The 23,113-nt window shown below is 35.7% G+C and overlaps 1 protein-coding gene across 6 annotated transcripts in view; it reads right to left on the bottom strand.

The window, feature by feature from the left end:
• LOC128177418 (myosin-I heavy chain-like) overlaps positions 1–23,113 on the bottom strand; it is a 61,562-nt gene that overhangs the window by 26,468 nt on the left and 11,981 nt on the right. For 4 of the 6 annotated variants that reach the window (XM_052844118.1, XM_052844119.1, XM_052844121.1 and 1 more), the window contains exons 5-18: positions 22,517–22,625; positions 18,456–19,030; positions 16,529–16,678; positions 16,158–16,250; positions 14,344–14,418; positions 13,516–13,566; positions 12,930–13,166; positions 12,057–12,314; positions 11,506–11,661; positions 11,183–11,294; positions 10,677–10,783; positions 10,420–10,577; positions 10,064–10,099; positions 7,453–7,666 (exon numbers count right to left, since the gene is read on the bottom strand). In XM_052844118.1, the coding sequence (XP_052700078.1) occupies positions 7,453–7,666; positions 10,064–10,099; positions 10,420–10,577; positions 10,677–10,783; positions 11,183–11,294; positions 11,506–11,661; positions 12,057–12,314; positions 12,930–13,166; positions 13,516–13,566; positions 14,344–14,418; positions 16,158–16,250; positions 16,529–16,678; positions 18,456–19,030; positions 22,517–22,625 (2,331 nt within the window). The remainder of the gene's footprint in view (positions 1–7,452; positions 7,667–10,063; positions 10,100–10,419; positions 10,578–10,676; positions 10,784–11,182; positions 11,295–11,505; positions 11,662–12,056; positions 12,315–12,929; positions 13,167–13,515; positions 13,567–14,343; positions 14,419–16,157; positions 16,251–16,528; positions 16,679–18,455; positions 19,031–22,516; positions 22,626–23,113) is intronic. The other 2 variants (XM_052844120.1, XM_052844123.1) reach the window with 1 other exon arrangement.

Below are 23,113 nucleotides of genomic sequence, written 5' to 3'. Positions count from 1 at the left end.
TTACTAAAAGGGGAATAACTCAAAACCGAATGGGGATTTTCCTCAACTAAAATATGCAACGACAACATCACGCGGCATGTTATCAGTCCTGAAAATTTCAAAACAATCGGTGAACAAACGAGCGAGATATTAAGGATCAAAGTTGGCGTCTAGAAGAAAAAAAAAAATAACTAGAGCAAAGCTCGTTGCAAAGCAACGAGTGGGTTTTCCGCTAATGTCGAAAGCAACGCTAGAAGTACGTCTAAGAAGCAGAGTATTAATCTAGTAACAAAGAAACGTAAGTACAAAAAGATAAAAAAAATCGAATGATTCTTGGTACAACTTAACATGATCCGAATGTTTTTAAGTACGACTTAACCAAAAACCCTTAACCATTTCAAGAACGACTTAACAAAAAAACAATGTGTTTAAGTACGACTTAACAAATTTGACTTCATTTTAAGTACAAGTTTACTTTACCTTGAACTAACATCTTTTTTCTTAACCCAGAATGCAAAATTAAAATTTATGTAAAAAATCAATTTTGTTTTAAACATAATTCTGAGCAATTTTTCCTTTTCACTGCTTTTCAAAAGGTTGACCTTTCGTACTGTGTGCTCGTTGCGTCATTAATTGTCAGAAACTTATCGATGTAAAGTTTACTTTACTGTACTTCTGTGAATATTTTCTATGTAAAATTACTATGAACCAGACAACATTGAAATGGTGAACATTTCAAAGGGCCCCACTTATGTTATTTCAGAGAATTCTGCTTTGACCTTGACCTATAACTTGAAATTTTTCCAGCTGGCATAGAACTTTTAATTCAATTTCATTCCCCCTAACATACATGCATTTTTGTTCAATCTGACCAAGATTAAGAATATTTGAAAAATAATCTACTATCTAAAACTAATTTTAAAAAGATCTGCTATGACCTTCACATTGACAGACTTGGTTCAAGGTCACTGCACGCCATTAACCAATAAACTCTGTAAAGGTAAAATATTAGCCAAATAGGGGCTAAAAGGAGAGTATATCTATGCTCTTAAAATATGGATTTTTGTGTGATCTGATATGACCTTGACTCTTCATCTACAAATATCATTCGAGGTCATTGCATATATTTTGAACAAAGGCATCATGTGGGTAAAGTATGAGGCTGAATGGAGCAAAGGGAGAGAAGATATACTCCGGACAAGGATTTTTAAAAATATAATTCTGGTATGACCTTCACAGTTTCTTTTCACTGAAAATAGGTTCAAGGTCACTACACACCCTTTCACCCTTTACTCAAAAGCTCTGCTTATGTGAAGTCTGAGCCAAATAGGGGTTAGTAGAAATTATATATGCTCTCAGAAAAGGATTTTTGCACGATCCGATATGATCTTCACCCGTTACCTAGAAATTTCATGCAAGGTCACTGCACATCGTTTAACCATAGAGACACTCTGCGAGTATTAGCCAGATTGGACCAAAGGGAAAAAAGATATGCCCCAGACAAGGATTTTATATATATAATTCTGCTATGACCTTAACCTTATACCTAAAAACATGGTTCAAGGTCACTGCACATCCTTCAACCAAAGCAACCCTGTGGATGAGGTATGAGCCAGATTGGGCCAAGGGGAGAGAAGCTATGCTCCTGTCAAGCCATTTGGATGGACAGACGGACAAATTGATCACTAGAAGGCGCCCGCATAAACATGCCTTTTTATCTAATTCAAAATAGTATCCATGCTATCTGCCCATGGTGAATAGTCATCAAAACCATTCATCAGCAGAATTTGATTTCCCTCCTTTTTAAGGTGGTATGGGACATCTGTCGATATTAATGTGGATTAAAGTCTATATAATTGAAAACTTTTCACCGGTTTAGAATTTTCAAATTTTACAATATTTAACCAAAAATAGCTTTTAAAAATATTTGTAAAGGTAAAAATTTTAAAACCCCCAGCGGGATTCGAACTCATGACTTACAGGTTCGTAGTAAACCCTCTATCCCACTGCGCTACGGAGAAAGGTGTTCACTTTTGGAAAGAAAATACTTATATAATTATACTTTATTTTATTGTTTATTTCGATATAAACAATACGTCACAACATGGAAGTGTCCCATATCACCTTAAACTCGGAACACCTCTGACCTAATAAGATCGCCGCATTAAATACAAAGTTTGATTTAACTTTAATTTGTTTATCATCAAGAAATTCTGCATCGCTGACAAATAAAGTTTTCTTCTGTATAATGAAATACCAATTAACTGACTATTCGGACAATAGCAAGTTTATTGTCCCATTCCACAGCAACTATTTCCCTATTTGCCTCATTAAATATTTGCTGTCTTGGGGGACAATAAACTTGCTATTGTCCTCATACCCAGTAAATACTAAATAGGCATATAATATTTCATCCACCTACATTTCATGTTATATAACCTCCCGTTTGTAACCTTCAATTTCACTGTAAAGTCAACATATCTGTCATAGCCGCAAGTTTCACAATTTATTTCTGCTCCTCATGTACTTAAAATTAGGGGCCTTAATATTGCTTACCAATTCCAACAAGAGACATCCCTCTAACTATTGATAATCATTAAAATTCATTTCATGAATCTACGCAACAATGATAAACCTTGAAGTACAGTCACTCTCAATTTTACAAAAATTTTGACGGTACTTTATCCGAAACTGTTCCTTGTACCTTTAACTTAGTACACTAACATTTTTATGAAAAGACGGTTTGTCTTAGAATAAGAAAGCTAATGCAATTCTGAGAAAAAGAATACCACATATTGCCAATTCCATTGAGGTTTAATGAAAATATGGCCATTTAAGTGAACCCACCATTTCCAATTTCCTTTAGTAAACACAGATTTACAGGGTTCTCCATAGTAAAACATCTTTACCTGACCTTTTAGAGGTCAACTTTTGTTAACCCACCTTTAAAAAGAAACCTTAATCAATACAACATATGCCTACATGATATAATCATGATAAAAGCTTCACATCACTTAGAAATACCCTTACATGTATACCCCCCACCCCCCAATCTTTTGATTTTCATAAAAAGTCATGGTTTAAAATGTTTTACCTAATTTTATGAAACGTGTGGCAATTTCCTTGAGTAATTTCTCACACATATTTGAAAACAATCATCAATGATTCTAAAATTTGATCTTTATTTGTTTATTGTATGATTTGTACCATTTTAATTAACAAATAGACAGCTGTCCTGCTTGTGATTTCTTGTTTTCATGAAAAAAGTAAGCTAACAATCATATTTAGTGAATATCTAATCTATTCTGATTTCTAGTCTCCTTCTAACCATGCTAAAACAGTAAGGTACAACCTACAAGTTAGACATCTGCCTTAAATTAGAATTAAATTCAAACACACCCAGGTAGCCTGAGACAGAATTGATTTCAATGAAAAATGTTCAAATTTGACATGTTTTTCTACTTTTTTATGCATATATACCTTAGAAAGGTAGAAATAGGTTGTTTCTTGTTCATTTCAAAAGTAATTATCATAGCAGATGTTATTTCAAAGTCAAATGTACATTTACATATCCTACATGTAATCTTAATGCAGACAATTAAATAGAGGGGGGGGGGGGGTTTCAATTATGTAAACACATCTAAATATCTTTATGAAATAAAAAATAAAGGAAACATAATTGTATACTTTTATTGAAAAACAAATTTTCACAGCAATTATGAATTTCTTTAAACAGCCTTAATTTTGTTTTCATAATTTCTTATCAAACACAAACCACAACATGGCATGATGCTTTCTTCAAGTTCCATTATTGTTCATGCATTATCGGATTTAATTTGAATTACCGGTAAATAGTCTGTAGAACACAAGGAATATGCATGTGGATAGAGGTGACAGGTTAATCTCAGGAGCTGACCCACAAGAATCAACAGGTACTGGTAAAAGCCATGTGGTAACAAGAGTCCGTTTTGAGCTGAAATAAATAAAAAAAATAATTAGCTGTGTTTACATACATGTACTAGTAATAGCTGTGTTTACATTAACATATGCATAGTATTTCTGTAAAAAATACACTGACCATGCAGTGTAATAAGTATGACATATCCCAATACATGACATAACATTTAGGCAGTACAAGATCAAAAATTTGCATATCAAGTCATAATATAATATTAAAAAATTTTCATAGGTATAAACACTTATCAAATTGAGAGAGAGAGAGAGTTTGAGAGAGAGAGAGAGAGTTTATTTCCGTACTTGAAGTGCAACAGTCAATATTTCAATTCGTAAATTACAAACGAATATTACCCACCGAACAGCGTCAAAGTACATGTACTGGTATTAGCTTCTGGTATACCATTTTTTATCAATTCTACTGTGTTTTTTTTTTTTTTGCAAATAAATTTAGCGAGGGTTTTTGTTTATTTTCTTATAAATTACATGTTTTAAAAACAATACTACGTGTAATAAGCATAAAACATGTATTAGTAAACTTAATGAAGAATTTTTAATAGATTATTTTTCACAGAATGTGGTACATTACATGTATGTCAATCTTTATAAAACTAGCGTATATTTCGTGCGCCATAAATTGCAAGTTTTTTGTAAATATCATTTACTTGCATGATAGGTATATATGGTCTAACCAAAATTTTCTTCATAAAGCTACAGCTGTATGTACCACATATATGTTTTGTCACAAGTATACATTTAAAAAAAAAACACCCAAATTCCAACAGTTTAAATAAACTCAACTCATTCTCTGATAAGTTCATTGTGTTTTGTGCGTGCATATCTTATTTGTCTGCTGCAACAGCAGCCAATCAGCGGTAAGCTGAATCCACAAAAAGAAGGTTTGTGTTTTAGGAGCGGGTAAATTGTTTATGCGACACTGTCAAGAAAACCACACCAAATAATAACAAGGAACATAAATATTCACTTAAATGTATTCTGTTGTAAAGTAAAGGTTTTTAACACTTATTGCATCTTGCAAAACATGTGATGATCTTCACCCTCGAAGATCATCCCTGGCAGGATGGAGTTAACCTGTTAGTTCCAGGGGTTGGTCACAACACCAATATTGTAACAGGATGGGAGAAATAATGAAGGGATTTGAACCTGGGCCCCCTGAATCTCTAGTCAGGTGCTCTACCAACTGAGCTATCTGGCACTGGTATTCAAACCGGTCTGATCGTCACATATAAAGAATTATTTTAAACAATGTTGTTCAATAAAAAATAACACTCGCAACCTTCAGTTTTTGTCTGTAATTAATCAATATTGGCGTGCAATCAGTTCTCGCCGAGTACTATTTCTCACCAGTGCATTGTTACGTCATTTTATCAACACATAAAACTATATACGAAAATATGATGTAACAGTGCACCAGCGAGAAATGGTCCTCGGCGAGAACTGCTCGCACACCAGTACTGCCAGTAGTCAGATTAAAAAAAGAGAATAAAAAATTACATTTAAAACATTAACAAGGACAATTTAAGTACACATCATAACTGCTAAACAAGAAAAATTATGTGAACTGGTGGAATGGTAGGCATAGTTCTAACTTGTAACCTACATGTACAAGTACATGTACCGGGTACCCGTTGGTCTGCTAAACCTCTTTAATGATACAATGATCGGCATCATAAAGATATTAAAGTCATGTTTTAACTCTGAAGTCTGAAGTATACAATTTTATTTACTTGAAGTTATGTCTACAGGGTATTCATGACTACATTTGGAGTCTTCTGCACAAGAATATATGATATGTTTCTAATTAGACCCTGCTTTGAATTTTGAGTTGAAAATTCACAATCTGTTATTTTTTTAAATAGATAAATTCAGTTACCCTTTCCAGTCCCCCATGAACCTCGAGCGAGTCTAAACATCCATGAAACATGTAAAAATTACACGTTAGTAAACAAACACCCACACCATAACAAAAACATCTAACAGTGTGCACGTACTTACATGTACATCTATACTATATACTAAATTTTAACCAGTTAACAAGAAACTTTAAAAGGAGAAAAAGCCTCACCTTCTTCAGTAACATCCACATAAATCACACACTTTAATGTCCATCTTTTCTCCTTTATTACTCCTAGCTTATCAACGGCTGATCGTCGACAGAAGTGTGGCTGTCAGAATTTCCTCGTAAACGATTCACACGAGAAAAATATCCTCCTTAAACAAATATGTAGTATTGTTCCCTGTGCATGTTCATATGTTTCACAGTAAATTGAAAATGCATGTGTACACCGAAAGAATACACAACTTCTCTTCTGCATTACGGCTCCCTTTTCTACAATGCTGTTCGTTACTGTTTACATTCGGCGCGCGTGCGGGGGTTACAAACAGGGGCGCCCCGACAAATAGTTGCACATAGAACGTTTAAATAATGTGTGTTCATTGAATTCATAAATGATATAGATGAAAAAAATGAAATTGAATCACAACAATTTATCTAAGACGCAACACAACGTAATGCAGTAAATGCCTGGGCCTTAATGTGGCATTTGTTCGCTTGTGTGTTTATGTAGACATATTAACTCGTTCATGTACGATTCTCACATATTTGTTTTATGAAATTTGAAAAAAAATATAGCACAGAACTTGTTTAATTTGATACCAAATGACATTATTTAATATATTAACAATAACTGAATTAATTTTTTTTCATAAAATGATAACGATTTTTGCTATCAAAAAAATACGTGTATGAGCTGCTGACCCCTAATTATAGGGGCCAGCCCTTTTTTCTTAATTTTAAATGAAAGCTCTCGTTATTCTAAACAACTTTTGTTCTATATGTATAAACAAAATATTTTTAGTTTAAAGGTTATAATACAAAAAGCAACAAAATTTAAGCCCCGAAAAAATCGTAAACTTTGGCGACAAATAGCTCAAAAACTATCAAAGAAATTACCAAAATTTTCATGCCAGCAAAACTATAAAATGTTACCGACAATTTCGCCAAATTTCATGAATCTATCATCTGTAGTTCCCGAGATCAACTCTGGACAAAAGACCCCCCAATTTTCAATTAAAGGGCAATAACTCATAACCGGAAGTGAATTTTAAAAATTTGAAAAAAACGTCTAGAGATATTAATATCATCTACATACCCTGAAAGTTTCATAGCAATCACACAAAAAATGTTCGAGAAATCTCGTGCACAAAATTTGCGGGAAAAAAAAAAAAATAATAATAAGAAACAGTAGAATAACAGAAGGGTTTTCCGTTGAAAAACGGAAAACCCTAATAAGAAATTTGAAAATTTTTCAGAATAATAGTAAGGTCTTCCGTTGGAAACGGAAGACCTTAATAATTTGCTGATTAAATATTCTCAATTTTATTTTCATTTTTAAAGTATTCATACCTGGAATATTGAATTCTTATCATAACATTTAGAGATAAGGTCGGGCAGTGAGAGCCTCTGATAAGTCGGGCAGTGAGAGCCCTTGTACTCACCATGTCTTCGTCCAGGAGCTGGTTGAGCAGTGTGAACTCGGTGTTGATCTGGTCGAGTGCCTCCTGAGTCTGGTGCTCGATGTCCAGGCTGTCGTCCTTCAGGAAGCTGAACATGTCATCCAGGTTCAGGTTCGTGGGTGACATCACCGGCTGGAAGTGTTCACACATCGACTCGATCATCTTGGTCAGCGACTGGAGTTCCTTCTGAGAATCTCTGAGATACAAATGAGATACGGCATGAAATTTCTATAGATATATTTACAAATGAGATACATCATGAGATTTTTGTATGTGTGAGACAAATGATATTCCTGTATCTGTGTGATACGAATGAGATACATCCTGAGATTTTTTTAAGTGTGAGACAACTGAGACACAGCATGAGGTTTCTCTAATTGTTAACTACCTATAAACTATCACAATGTACAAGACGTTTGTCTTTATTACCATCTGGCAATGAGTGGTACTGAAATGGTGCACACAACCCCCATCATTTGTAATGTTAATTTAGTTATGTTTTTAGTATGTTTTTCATTATGGTGACATATGTCCAATTTTAGGTGTTGAGATTGTGCAGTTTATAGTGGATTATTTATGGTTTACATATAAGTAGTACTTAGCCTCTAACATCATTATAATCTTGTAATGGATTGAATTTTTTTTTATTATGATGAATATGCTATGGGTAAGCATGCATACACCAAAACACTGAGTAGTGAATTATTATTGTTTATATATTATGTGTTGTTTTTGTACTTAAGGTGGTATGGGACACTTCCATGTTGTGACTTACTATTTATCGAAATAAACAATAAAATCAAGTGTAATTTTATAGTTTCTTTTCCAAAGAAGTCATTTAACAGAATAGCACAGTGGGTTAGCTGATTCACTACAAATCTGTCAGTTATGAGTTCAAATCCTGCTGGGATTTTAAAATTTTTACCTTTGTTTTTAGTTAAATATTGTAAAATTTAAAAATTCTAAACGGTTCAAAGTATTTTAATTATAATGTACTTTAATTCACATTAATATCAACAGATGTCCCATACAACCTTAAGATAAGGAGACAAAATGTGCTAAATTCATGTAATTTAAAAGTATAAATGTAACATTATTCAACATAAAATGTATATCACAAAACAATTCTAATACATGCATACGGATATCATATCAGAAAAAATATATTATGTTGAGAGGATTGTAATTAACTGATTAATTGATTTAATTTTCCATGCAATATATACGGTATATCACGGGTAAGTATTATTAAGTATTGTTAAACAAACAAAACCAGACTCATGAATTGTGGGAACTGTTTCCTTATAATTAACCCCACACACTTCAATTTTTTCATTAACAATGTAATACAACAAGTTCTTTGGGAGTGGACCCAACACAGACTGTCCTTAAAAAGGTTATTATAGCTTTTACTTGTCTTACAGTTATTGTTTTATCAACTCAAGGGGAAAAATAAGTCTCTTTAAAATATTATGTAAGAAAAAGGACTTGATTTTAAAGCTATCATAACCACTTAAAGGATTTAGTGAACATACCAAATGAAAGTTTGATGAGGTTATCTTCACGAACATTTTTTTTATATTATGTTGATTCAATTTTTTAATACCTATACATGTTTCCTCTAATTAACTAGGAAGTGTCACAAGATTAATTGTGTTAAAGATTAAACATGCTATACAAAGTTTGATACAGATATTTCTTGTTATTACAATTAATAATTCAAGTAAAAACTAATAGTTTGAATTGTCAACGATTTGGCAATGTTTTATTCACCAAAACAAAATGCAAACCAAGGGACTGAACTCAAAATCAGGAGCTGAAGGAAAAATAATTCGGACAAAATGTTTTGTTTTGGATTTTAACGGAGAGCGAATGCAGTCAGATGTGACTGCTGAGAGAGCATAGAGTCACGGAGAGTAGAGGACAGATAAACATAAACAGGGTTCTGTAGCCTACCCCAGTAAATCGAGTTCTGCTGCAGCGCTGTAACAAACAACATGTCAGGAGGTTATTGTACACCCACCACTGTTTATCACCGTTACCATGGTAACTGGCAATCACTGGGTTTTATTATTGTTTTCTGATGTAATATAAATTAACCAAGATTTTTTTTATACAATATTTGAAGCTGTAGTCAATTAACAGACAAGAAGTATTGAAGGAAGGGAGCTAGTTAAGTTAGAGCAAGACACCCCACAACAGCAATGGATAGTTAGTCACAATGGAATTAAAATTCACTTGGTTTAACCATGTTACATTATATAAATAAGTAGGTCCTGATATTGATCTTTGTTACAAGTTTTTTGTATGATTGCTCTATGATTTTAATCCAAAACATGTTTTTAAGAAAGAAAATTAAATTCACTTGAAATTTGAATAAGTCTAAAACATAAAAATCAACGAATCAATACTGAACTATATTGTGAGCTAAGAATTCAATATAAAATTTACAACATAAAAACAGTTATCTGAAATGATAAGATTTTGTTTATCAAAACATCTAATTTTTAAAGAAGAACTGAGTATACGTGAGTTTGGAACACAAAACACATAATGAGTTGTTTACGTAACACAACATCAATCTACGACCTACTTTAGCCTTCGGATTAATTCCGCTCGCGGTAAAAATCTGCAATAGTGACATAAAAATAGACACCACATTCATCCAGGTAAGTAAAAATTTTCTAATAAACAGGCAAAACCAATGACAATTACATTCTATATACATGTATAATGACTAGGAACATCTCTCTCACAAAAATAAACCGGTCTCCTTCTGGCTGTCTGTGGGTTAATATCTGTCTATCACATATTCAGGAAGGCATGATTTTGTGGATGAATTTTGACATGCTGCTAATTTCTAAAAGCTGTGCCTGATGATAATTAAGTGTAAACAATGATAGCTCAATTAACCCCCTCGCCGTCTCCCCCTGACCCACTGATACATACTTCAGGGAGTCCTCGATGACCTGGTTATCCTCCATCTCTTTCTGGCGGAGTAGTCTCTCTTGTTCAAGCTCTTCTTGTCGCCGCCTTTCCTCTTCAATGCGTTTCTGTTCTCTCAGCGACACCACATACCATCGAGCAAACATTCCACGTAAATATCTCTGTAAATATCAGTGTAAATTAATTTGTAGTTATTTGTACTAGGAGTTCATGACACAGAACAAGTGAGTCGTACATTGTCTGTGATGAGAAAGACTTACCTGGATAGTGATTGCTGCCCTTCTTAGTCGTTTGAACTGTATTCTGTATCGCAGAGCTCGGAAGTTGGTCTGTAAAATGATCACGGCTTCTCTCTTCACCAGATAAGCTGAAAGTATGATTTTTATAGGTGACTGGCCATTAGAGATTAGTCAGGTGTTATGAAAAAAAAAATACATGAAGCAAAAACAATTTGTAGCTATGAAAAGTTATTACTTCAAAATTCCAACTGCCAATTAAATGCAATCAAATGTCAAGTATTCAGTTAAAATCAAACATTGATACACATGAATGCTAATTCAAGACTGCTGAATCTTCATCATCACGTCATTTCTACTGCATCAGAATCTTAGTGATAAACAATAAAGACAGGTAGGAGTGTTCAGCCTGTGAGGTTCTCGGCCCTCTATTTAACCTGTACCTGTTACCTGTATGTACCTTTCCTACCTGAATTACATGTTGCATGTATGTACCTTTCCTACCTGAATTACATGTTGCATGTACGTACCTTTCCTACAGTGGAAGCCCCTCCAGATCTTCTGTATAAACAATGCATTCAGAGTCAGGAACTCAAAGCGGCGCACCTCCAGGGGCTCAAACACAGAATTCCTCATGAACACCTGAAACAGGTAACACTCTATTAGACAAAGTCTCAATGGAAAAGGTACTTGGGTTGTTGTACCTGAATAGTAGCTTTGATTCCAGTAGGAAAATGTCCCCGATAAAAAGTGCATATTCCTACTAAATATCTAACTTTAAACTGAAATAATAGATTCTTATAAAAACTTAAAGATTTGCTTACACTTCAGTTGAATAGTTGAACATCCGTACCTTAGTTTTTCCAACCTGCCACTCTGTCTCCGGCAGGAGAAGGACGGTGAGGATGTTCCGGACCTGTTCCCGCGGTTCTAGTCCGTCGTCCGCCTTCTGCAGCAAACAGCCGTACTTTGACAGGAAGACGTCAATGGCAACATGGACGGGGAATCCCTGAACAAGAAACACATACATGTATCTAATGCCTATGAAATCTTAAACAAAGGGAAAATCTATATTTAACTAATCATGTACAGGACTACAATTAATAAATTTTTACTGGTTAATTGAGAATTTATAGAGCAACATGAAACCAGTAAACTGTATAAAGAGAAGACTTTATGGTGCTTAAAAATTTATGTGAAAAATTATTTCCTTGTGAAACACAATGAATCGGCAGGTGTTTAGCAGGATTGAAAGTTATATGCAACAGTTACCTACAAGACCCCGGTGTGATATTAATTGTAAAGTCTCGTTACACAAGAGGTCCCCTCATGCTATTGTGTGGGGGGTCACCACTTATACACGCGGCCCTGGCATGTCATTGAGTGGGGATTCCCCCTACTAACCTCTTTTTTTATCCTGATGATGTCCAGCATCCCCGAGTACTGTAGCTGGGTCAGCACATCCCCCGTATTAAAGTTGTTGGCCATTTTGGCCGAGTTTGGTTTCAGACATCGAACATACCACGGGTTGGTGCAGTGGAGGATGTCCACAAGGGCAGATAACTGGTGTTTAAAAGTGTCTCCCACGGTCGGTTTGCTCTTATTTGTCCTGGAGATGGTTTGTCTCCCCTTTAAATCCTCCAGCCTTACCCCCAGTAAGTCCTGTCAAATTGTAGGAAAATTCAATTTGTTAAAATGTTAATTTATAAAAATTTCAGTAGTGCTTTAATTTCATAATTTATATTTAAAGAATGGCGAGCATCAACTTTTTATCTACAAAAAAATGACAATGAAACAAAGAAGGATTGGTTAAACACTACATCTGCCAATCTAAGAAATCAACCATTCTTATCAATTTAAGCTGAAGTTTGATCTTTATAGTCATTCATCTTTGACCTTTAAGGTCATCTTGTGAATGTCAAGAGGTTTGAAGACAATGTAACAAAAAGAGAGACAAAATCGCCAGAGAAAGAAAGTGACCAAGTGCATCACAATTCATGGGAGCATAAAAAGAACTTTTGAAGAAGCACAGAACTTTGCATATCCTTTATATATAAACAATTCTGTTATGTTAAGTCATCTCAACAGTGTCAGGGCTCCATGTTTTGTTCCCCACTCTTTGCTACTGTGGAGGACTTAAAAAAGTAGGCCATGGAATTGTGAAGATGTGTAAAATGTAACCCTAATAAATGTACCCTTATGATGTTCAATGGACCTTTGCCAATGCTGTGTAATTGTGTCAATTAAACCTAGAATTTGTGAATTTGTTTCATGTACCTGGAACCTGGTAAGATCCTGTACGAACACATTGGTGGATCCGTGCATCAGTTCAAACAGCTGGTCCTGCTGTGTGTCCTTGTTCTTGTCCAGGAATCCCTGGACCGTATAGGTCACCAGGCCAGCGTAGTGCTGGATCCCAAACTCCTGATCCCACATCCGCCGGTCTCCCTTCACGTAACACGGGTGTCCATCAAACGCCTCGTGTTGTTTGTGAACATAGGATTTGTCTGTGCCCTGTGTGGTAAAAGATTCAGTTCTTCATGATCATATATAAAAAGCTAGGTCTTTAGATTATTTCTCTCAAGTTTGATATACATGCACCTGAGAAAGATGTCTTAGTGTAAAATCCCATTTGGTGCATGTTATAGCTTCATCCTAGTCCTATAATATATCTATATCAGAAGCAAGGAACTTCACCTTTAATGTCTCATAAGTCAAACATAACTCTTAAGAATGAGCTATTACATTGAGTGTTAACACACAAAGCCTGTCATGACAGTGTTTCAAACCTAAATCCTTGTACACATGAAGCAAGTGAGATATCCACTAAAATATGAGAATTCTGAGTAACACTAATCCCTACCTGAGGAAACCTGCACTCTTCATCCAGTGTTTTCAAGATACATCTAGGAGCCTGGCAAAAATAATAGCATGAATACGTGTGTCACGGCATGCGAGATAAACAGCACGAGAGCGGCTTTGGTTTGTTTAGTAATCAATTTTTCATTTGAATATGATTCATAAAATTCTAGAGTTTTCATCAACAGTTAAATATGACATCTGAATGATAAAATCAAGAATTAGGGAGATGACAAAACTTATTTCATCTTCAGCTTTTGTGGATACCTTTATAAATTGTGTAAATAAGTCTAACTATGACAGCATCAACCTCGAGCCTGTCATTAGTAATACTCCTCTACATCTATAGAGCCTGTCATTAGTAATACTCCTCTACATCTATTTTGAATTGGATACTAGTATTTTCTGTTACTTTCAGTACCACAGGCCTATTCAACAGAGCGGCCGCCAAAGTTCCAGATAAATATAACACAAATTTTTTTAACCACTCTCAAATGCCAGCTCTACTAAACAGTAACTATTAGTTTCAGTTTTTTTAATTTTTACAGTTATTTTAAGAATGTGGATCTCAACTGTAAAAGGTAGTTTCTATATATTGATTTAAAAATGTGAACTTCTACTGTAATTTTAAAGCTAATTTCTGATTTGTGAACATTTACAGTTAATTTCAGTATTAGGATCTCCTCTGCGATAGGTAGTTTTTATACGTGGATATCAGTGGTTACCGTAGTAATCAGTGGTTACTATAGTAATCAGTGGTTACCATAGCATCAGTATGTAGATATCTACTGTTATAAGTAGATCTATACAATTTTGTATTATGGGTACCAACCTTCTCGATTAGTTCTACACAGGCAGAGTTGTCTGTGAATGTAATGTGGGAAAAATTTATCTCTTCCTCTTCATACTGAAACACAATATGGAAAAGGCATGGTCATAACAAAATCAACACAAAACTCAAAAAGTAGATCATAGCAAACTAACAAACCTCAAACAGTGGATAATAGCAAACTAACAAACCTCAAATAGCAGATCATGGCAAACTAACAGACCTCAAATATCAGATCATAGCAAGCTAACAAACCTCAAATGGCAGATCATGGCAAACTAACAGACCTCAAATAGTAGATCATAGTAAGCTAACAAACCTGAAATAGTAGATTATAGCAAGCTAACAAACCACAGCAAATTAAAAGATACCTCAAAAGCAGACCATAGCAAACTAACAGACCTCAAATAACAGATCATAGCTAACCAAGAGACCTCAAATAGCAGACCATAGCAAACTTATAGAACCTTGAATAGCAGACAATAGCAAAATTAAAGGAGACCTCAAATAGCAGACCATAGCAAACTATCAGATTTCAAATAGCAGACCATAGCAAAACTAAAGGAGACCTCAAATGGCAGATCATAGCAAACTAACAGACCTCAAATATCTGATCATAACAAGCTAACAAATAGCAGATCATGGCAAACTTACAAACCTCAAATAGCAGATCATAGCAAACTAATAGACCTCAAATAGCAAATCATGGCCAACTAACAGACCTCAAATCGTAGATCATAGCAAACTAACAAACCTCAAATAGCAGACCATAGCAAACTAACAGACCTCAAATAGCAGACCATGGCAAACTAACAGACCTCAAATATCAGATCATAGTAAGCTAACACACCTCAAATAGCAGATCATGACAAACTAACACACCTCAAATATCAGATCATGGCAAAATTACACACCTCAAATATCAGATCATAGCAAGCTAACACACCTCAAATAGCAGACCATGGCAAACTAACAGACCTCAAATATCAGATCATAGTAAGCTAACAGACCTCAAATGGCAGATCATGGCAAACTAATAGACCTCAAATAGTAGATCATAGCAAGCTTACAAACCTCAAATAGCTGATCATAGCAAACTAACAGACCTCAAATAGCAGATCATGGCCAACTAACAGACCTCAAATAGCAGATCATAGCAAGCTAACAAACCTCTAATAGCTGATCATGGCAAACTAATAGACCTCAAATAGGAGATCATAGCAAGCTTACAAACCTCTAACAGCTGATCATATAGCAAGCTAACAAACCTCAAATAGCAGATCATTACAAAATAACCAAATAACAGATTTCATTAACATATAAATATGGTATTTGAAAAGGAAACAATCAAACAATTAAAGGTATTGTAGAGAAGTGTTTTAACTTTCATATTCTGTTTGAGCAGATCAACTTTAATAAGGGAAAATTCCTTTTGGGAATTTCAAATTATATATAATACTGTATACAGATAATTGTTAAAGATTAATCAATTTATGTTGCCTGTTTACATTTCAAAGTGTCATTTTGGCGAAATGTAAACTAACATTATTTGAAATAACGCAATTCTTCCCTTGAAAATAACATATCTGAATTAGAGAAACAGGAAACATTAGAACTTCTGTGTTTCCTCAATGGAATTTATAGATTGCCCTTAATCATTACTAAACCCTCTGGAGCAATAAAACTGTACTGGTCACATGTTAGCACCAAGTATCAAACAGATCCAAACATTTTGTACAAGTACAGGACACCTGAGTATAACACTGTCTCTCTTTTCTTTAACTAATGTAAGAATGGAAGACAAGAGGATTCCTCACCGCTTGTTGTTCAATGGCAAATACGTAATGGTTGAAGAACCTGTGAAGTTTCTCATTGGTGTAGTTAATACAGAGCTGCTCAAAGCTGTTTGTCTGAAAGAAAATGTCAGACAAATTAGTAAACAGTGATCCCCACCATTCAAGTTTAATCAGCTCTGTTTCAGATTTAAAACAAATTTATAAAAAGATAAAATTTCTGATCTTTATTTCTTTGTTGATTTTTAATTCTAGTAGGTGACAAGTACATGTTTTACACTGAGCGTTTATAAAGAGTTCTTAAATACACTGAAACCAGTGAAAGTAAAGTGAGAGTTAATTTAATGGATAAGGACTAAGAATCAGCTGGTACAAGTCTGCTCCGTAACAAATACCTGGAAGTTCTCAAAGCCGAATATGTCCAATACCCCGATGAACTTGGTCTGGTGCTGTCCGGGGTTGGTACACTTGTTGATGGCGTCCACCAGCCAGGCGAAGGTCCGGGAGTAGAGGGCCTTCGCTAGAGCGTGTCGGTTGTCGCTGGCCTGTAACAGATATATTAAATATACACTTGTTATAGAAGTGATGGTGTACTAAGTGTACAAATACAACTGTTAAACAATTGATAGTACCAGTGTATGTATCTACAGTGTGTGGCTAAAGCATGTGTGTTGCCAATGGCTTGTAACAGATATATTTAAGCATTGAATCATTATTTTTTGAAAGATATAGTCTCATAACTGCAGCGGTGTGTGCATACAAATTGAATAACGTGCGCTAGTGCGTTCTGAAAATTTGTATGCACACACTGCTGCAGTTTTGAGACTATATCTTTCAAAAAATAATGATTTATATGCTTATAATTACATTTTTTAAACTTCTTTCCTTGTCTGCAAATGTGAATTTTACGTCAAAATTTCTGTTTTATCCTATGGGTAAGTTCAAATTAATGGAAGAGCCACTATAACAGCCACAAGCGTGAACTTTGATTCTTGCTTGTGACGTTGCATTTTACAGCATTCAGCATTTGTGACGTCATAATTAAACTAGTCAGTCTAACCTTTGGGTACCCTGTGTGTGTTACGGTCTTATAACTGCAGTATCTTTTCACACACTTTACATGCAAAAAATATTTGGAATGTAAATATATACTGTCTTATACAGTACATTGTAATATATAATTGATAGAAAATGTATCTACAGTGTGTGCCTCAAGCATGTCTGTTGTAAATATACAGATGTTATATATATATAGATAGAATATTATCTACAATGTGAAGCTGAAGAAAATTTATCAAATTATACACAAAGAAAGTGAGTAGTTAAAACTGTTATATTAATCACTGACTTATCTGTATGAGTGATGTACCAGGAATGTATTTCATACAAACATTTAAAATTAGATGTTAAACTAACATGAGGCATTGATGAAAAAATATCAGTTGTTGTTTTGCATATTATGTAAAGGTGTAAGTTTCTTCATTACAACATTTAGTGAGATAATAAGTTATTTACAAATATTTTGGATACCAATTTTCAATTGCTAAGTCTTTGTATTGCAATTTAGTCCTGTGATCAACTGTTTAGTGGTAACATATAAATGTTTTTCAGTAAACTTTTAGATTGGGGAATCTAAACACAGAAATCAGGAACAAGCAGGACAATTTACAATGTATTACCCTGATATCCAACACAAATAAATCTAAGTTAACTTTTTCTCCAGTAAACTTTTATTTTGGGAAATCTAAACAAAGAAATTAAGGCAAAGATCATTCCATAAAGAGGGAAGATTTCCAGTGTATTGCCCCGATACCCCGCGCACAAAAGTCATGCTCTTGGTGTATCAGTGATCCCAACTAGATGAGATTAAAGCGGAAATATAGGGAAGACAGGACAGCAATAAATAAACAAATGTAATCTTTGAGATAACAAAACAAGGCAAAGTGCTTCCTGTTCATCTAATGAAACAGATAGTGAAGTGCCCTGCATGAGATGGGCCAGGGTCAATATCACAGTGACCCTCAGCAAGGAGAGTCTTGTGTGTTTTCATGCTTTAGGGTCATACAGTATGTTAAAAAGTCTACCAGGAAATAATTGAAATGAGATTTTAAAGTTCTTGGGTCATGCGCCATTCTTAATCCTATATTTTTTTCCAAATCAGTTTATTTTACCAAATGCATTAATTCTACTAAAATTATTCAGTACTTGATAACTAGATGATGCAATAATGCAAGCTTCACATTAAATGATTTTCTTTAAACAGAATTCCTCTCCACTACATCACAATGAGTTTCCTCTCTGATCATTGCTGACACTACGTACCTCCTGTATTTTGTATGGAATGCTGGTGACTGTCCCTCGCACCTGGATCTGACGAAACAACAGGGCCTCCGTGAGTCCGTCCGGCTCAAATCCGAGCAGCTGACACACCATCTCCAGAATACTCTTAGCTTCCTCAGTCAAGTCACTCTTCTCTCCCTCAATGTCCTCAAACGACATGTTTCCAATCAGTAACACTGCCGACAACACCGAGAATATCCCATCCACCATCTCTGACTGAATATTCAGCACATTCATAGCCAATCGGAGCCTGTCGAACATTTTAGAATCGTCCACGTTTGAGAGATGGTAGCAGCCACTCTGGTTCAGGTAGTAGTAGCTTTCGATTGGTAGCAGGAAGAATTGGTCCTGGATCTCTGGGGCGGCGGCAGCTCCGGCCACCAGCTGGTAGAACACGTGGTAGTTCCTCTCGTCCGGAGACTGGAATGTGATGCGGGACTGCTCCAGGAGGTAGTCCTGGACAATACAGCCCTTGATCTGGTGGGACGCGTCAAAACAGACCTGCATGAACTTGCCAAACCGACTGGAGTTGTCATTACGCACCGTCTTAGCATTACCTACAAATACAGATCAACACATCAATTCCTACAAAATTCCACCTAACCTGCATATGCTGTTCTTATATACAAATAAAAAACATCAGTTTGTCTAATTTCAATCCAATATGAGAATTAAATGACAATGTCAAAATTGTTCACTAGGACATGGTAGGAAGCCTTCTTAGAAGATATGAATATACCCAAACCAAGTTCATATCCATGTAAACTATTTATTCTTAAAAAAAAAAGATGGATGACATAAATTTATGAGCTTAACAGTATTTTCATATGAATAGTAATGGATCAAGCAAACCATAGGCTCATGAGATAATATTATGTCATAATGAGTTCTCTTGCCTCCTTAGAAAGTTCACACAGAAATGAATGTTTTAGTCTTTAGTTAGTTCATATGGGAAAAAATAATTACAAATGTCAAGATTCTGCCTTAAATGTTTGCTTCACTGATTGGAGTCTGTTCTGATAGGAAACTGTTCTTGCACTTAATGAATTATGCATGAAAAGGAAAATCTCCATCTTGCATAACTTAAGCCAAAAAATGTAACCTTAATCTGATTACTTCAACTATATATAAAGTTATGTCGAAAAGTTTGTTTTTATTTTTAAATAGCTTTAAGTGTAATAGTTGCGAGCTAAACAAAAACATGATCACTCCTCATTATGATAAAAGGGACAGAAAGACGCATTAAAATAAATCACTTCTGGTTCTCAACGATTCATACTTTACTACAAATAAACTAAAAAGAGAAATAAATATTTACAGTAGGCTTTATAAATAATAGGCAGGTGAATGCCATCAATCCCCAACACGAGGATTGTAGGGGGATTCCTGACATCGACCATGACAGGGTCTGATCAGAGGGTTTGTTTGTTTGTGGTTTTCCTGCTGTTGAGTGATGACCCAGTGAGATCTGTGTACTTATAATCTATTGTAACATGCAATCCTCACCAGATCTTTGACCCGACCCATGAACCAGGAAGGGGATGTAATCAGCTGTGAATACCGTGTAACCCCCTGTACATATAGATATATATGTAGACATAGAGATGTATCACCTCTCATCCTCACTGTGTCAAGAGCTGACAACCAATCCCAGGGGTTCCTAATCCAATTGACTAAACCTCTTCACTTCCGACTATCCGTTTTCTTATCCCTCTCGTAAACAACAATTTAAACATTTGCCATTCACTGCCTACAGCCAAAAAATGCATTAGAGTGCTGTAAGAGTTGCTATAAGAGGCCATGAGTTTGAAATCTGTTATAAAACATTGGGTGCCGCCTGCTTTGTTCAATTTGATTTTATAATTTGCTCGATTTCAAAGTCAGCGGTAGGGATTATTCCCAGCAGGACTCGCAAACTCCTCTACAGGCAGACATGTTTGTGAGAGAGTTCTGCTGCTATTTGTAGAAAATGCACTCGTACACTTGAGGGCGGAAGTTTGATACAGGAATAACGTCCTCATCATCTTCAGTCCTGAGAGACTCGAGCCCACATGGGAGATAATTTAATGGGGCACCTCCAGAGCAATCCAAAATCAAAACGTCAATCCAATTAAAGATTCATTTTTCTATTCCTGTACATCATTGTTAAAAGTATCACAGCTGAAGTGAGAGTTTTTATATAACTCATTGTTAATGATTGATAGGCCAACAATCTGTAATTTCAACACTAATACAGCTAATATGAGGTCCTTATACACCTCCATATTACTACCCATAGTAAATCAGTCATTATGTTAATTGTGATTTTATAAAAAATAATTGCATACATTTTATAACATGTTGCCTATATCACAAAATGAATTAATCCAATTGACAGTACAATCATATCTTATAATATTCAACACCACTTCCTTTTATTTCATGCACTTTCACTTAGTAGGAATAATATAAAAAATCTCCCTGTATTTAATTAATTGCACACTAAAAGTTGACAATCATCTGGGACCCTACTAAAAACCTCCAGTACAGAATTTGTGAGGGTTAATAGGGGGACCTACCACAAACCTCCAGTACAGAGTTTGTGAGGAATAATAGGGGGACCTACCAAAACACTTCAGTACAGAGTTCGTGAGGGTTAATTAGGGGGGGGGGTGCCTACCAAAAGACTTCAGTACAGAGTTAGTGAGGAATAATAGGGAGACCTACCAAAAGCCTCCAGTACAGAGTTAGTGAAGGTTAATAGGGGGGACCTACCAAAAACCTCCTGTACACAGTTTGTGAGGGTTGATAGGACCTACCAAAAGACTTCAGTACAGAGTTAGTGAGGGTTAAAAGGGGGACCTACCAAAAGCCTCCAGTACAGAGTTAATGAGGGTTAATAGGGGGACCTACCAAAAACCTCCAGTACAGAGTTATTGGGGATTAAAAGGGGGACCTACCAAAAAACCTCCTGTACAGTTTGTGAGGGTGAATAGGGGGACCTACCAAATACCTCCTGTACAGAATTAGTGAGGGTTAATAAGGGGACCTACTAAATACCTCCAAAACAGAGTTTGTAAAGGTTATAATGGGAAACTAGCAAAAGCCCCCAGTATAGTACTGATATGGTTATTGAGAGGGGAGGGAGGGTCTACTAAAAGCCTTCGTTACTGAGTTAATGAGGGTTAATATGGGGAGCCTACCAAAAGTCTCCTGTACAGTGTTACAGTGAGGGGGACCCTATCAAAACCCTGCATACATTGTTTGAGGGTACAAAGATCCTCCAATACAGTGTATGTTAGTGAGGAGGGCATACCAAAAGCCTCCACTACAGCATTGGTGTGGATTAGTAAGGGGGACCTACCATTAGCCTTTAGTACATAGGTAATTAGTAAGGGGGACCTACTAAAATTTTCCAGCACAGTGTTGGTTAGTTTAGAAGACCTACCAAAAGTTTCCAAAACTCTCCAGTACACATTAAGCTAACCAAAGCCTCCAGTAGAGTTGGTTAGTGAAGGGGAACTACCAAAAGCCTCTAGTACAGACTTGGTTAATGAGGGAGACCTACCAAAACCCCCTTGTACAGTGTTGATTGGTGAAGGGGACCTACCAAAAGCTTCCAGCACAGTGTTGATTAGTGAAGGGGACCTACCAAAAGCTTCCAGCACAGTGTTGATTAGTGAAGGGGACCTACCAAAAGCTTCCAGCACAGTGTTGATTAGTGAAGGGGACCTACCAAAAGCTTCCAGCAGTGTTGATTAGTGAAGGGGACCTACCAAAAGCTTCCAGCACAGTGTTGATTAGTGAAGGGGACCTACCAAAAGCTTCCAGCACAGTGTTGATTAGTGAAGGGGACCTACCAAAAGCTTCCAGCAGTGTTGATTAGTGAAGGGGACCTACCAAAAGCTTCCAGCAGTGTTGATTAGTGAAGGGGACCTACCAAAAGCTTCCAGCAGTGTTGATTAGTGAAGGGGACCTACCAAAAGCTTCCAGCACAGTGTTGATTAGTGAAGGGGACCTACCAAAAGCATCCAGTACAGAGTTGATTAGTGAAGGGGACCTACCAAAAGCTTCCAGCACAGTGTTGGCCTCCAGGATCTGCTGTTCCACCCAGAAGGAGACATGATTGGTGACGGAGCAGAGGTATTGTAGGATGAACTTTGTGGTCTCTGTCTGCAACGAAAGATAAATACTCTCACTCAGTCAGGGTAAACAGACCAGACTCCATTAGAGGGACATTATCCCTAAAACACACGGAGCATTGATTTATACCAGCAATATTTCAACAATTGTCCAGTCATATACAACATTTTATATATATCAAATAGCAATATGGTGAGGAAACTTATTATCTTTTTGTTATTGGTTAACAGCTTTTACTGGATCTTTGTCTTGTTTAATTGCCCTCTCCAATTGCTGTACATAAGGTAGTTTTGCTTTTGTTGATTGAGTTTGGAGAGTCAACTTGCGATGAATCATGGGATTATGACAACATGAACTAAGTCAGGCTGATAACACCAAATAACAAAACTGGCCTGCTCCGGGAACACTTGGAACAATTGCTTGGGAATAATTCCGTATTGATCATATCCATGGCAAATTTCTCTTCCAGGAGGATATTTAACATGTCATAAATGTAAAATGCCATTTAATGGAATCTT

This window comes from Crassostrea angulata, chromosome 3 (assembly GCF_025612915.1).
Source record: "Crassostrea angulata isolate pt1a10 chromosome 3, ASM2561291v2, whole genome shotgun sequence".
Taxonomy (NCBI): domain Eukaryota; kingdom Metazoa; phylum Mollusca; class Bivalvia; order Ostreida; family Ostreidae; genus Magallana; species Magallana angulata.
Note: the sequence above shows the minus strand (reverse complement) of the source record. Positions and strands in the feature narration are given on the sequence as shown.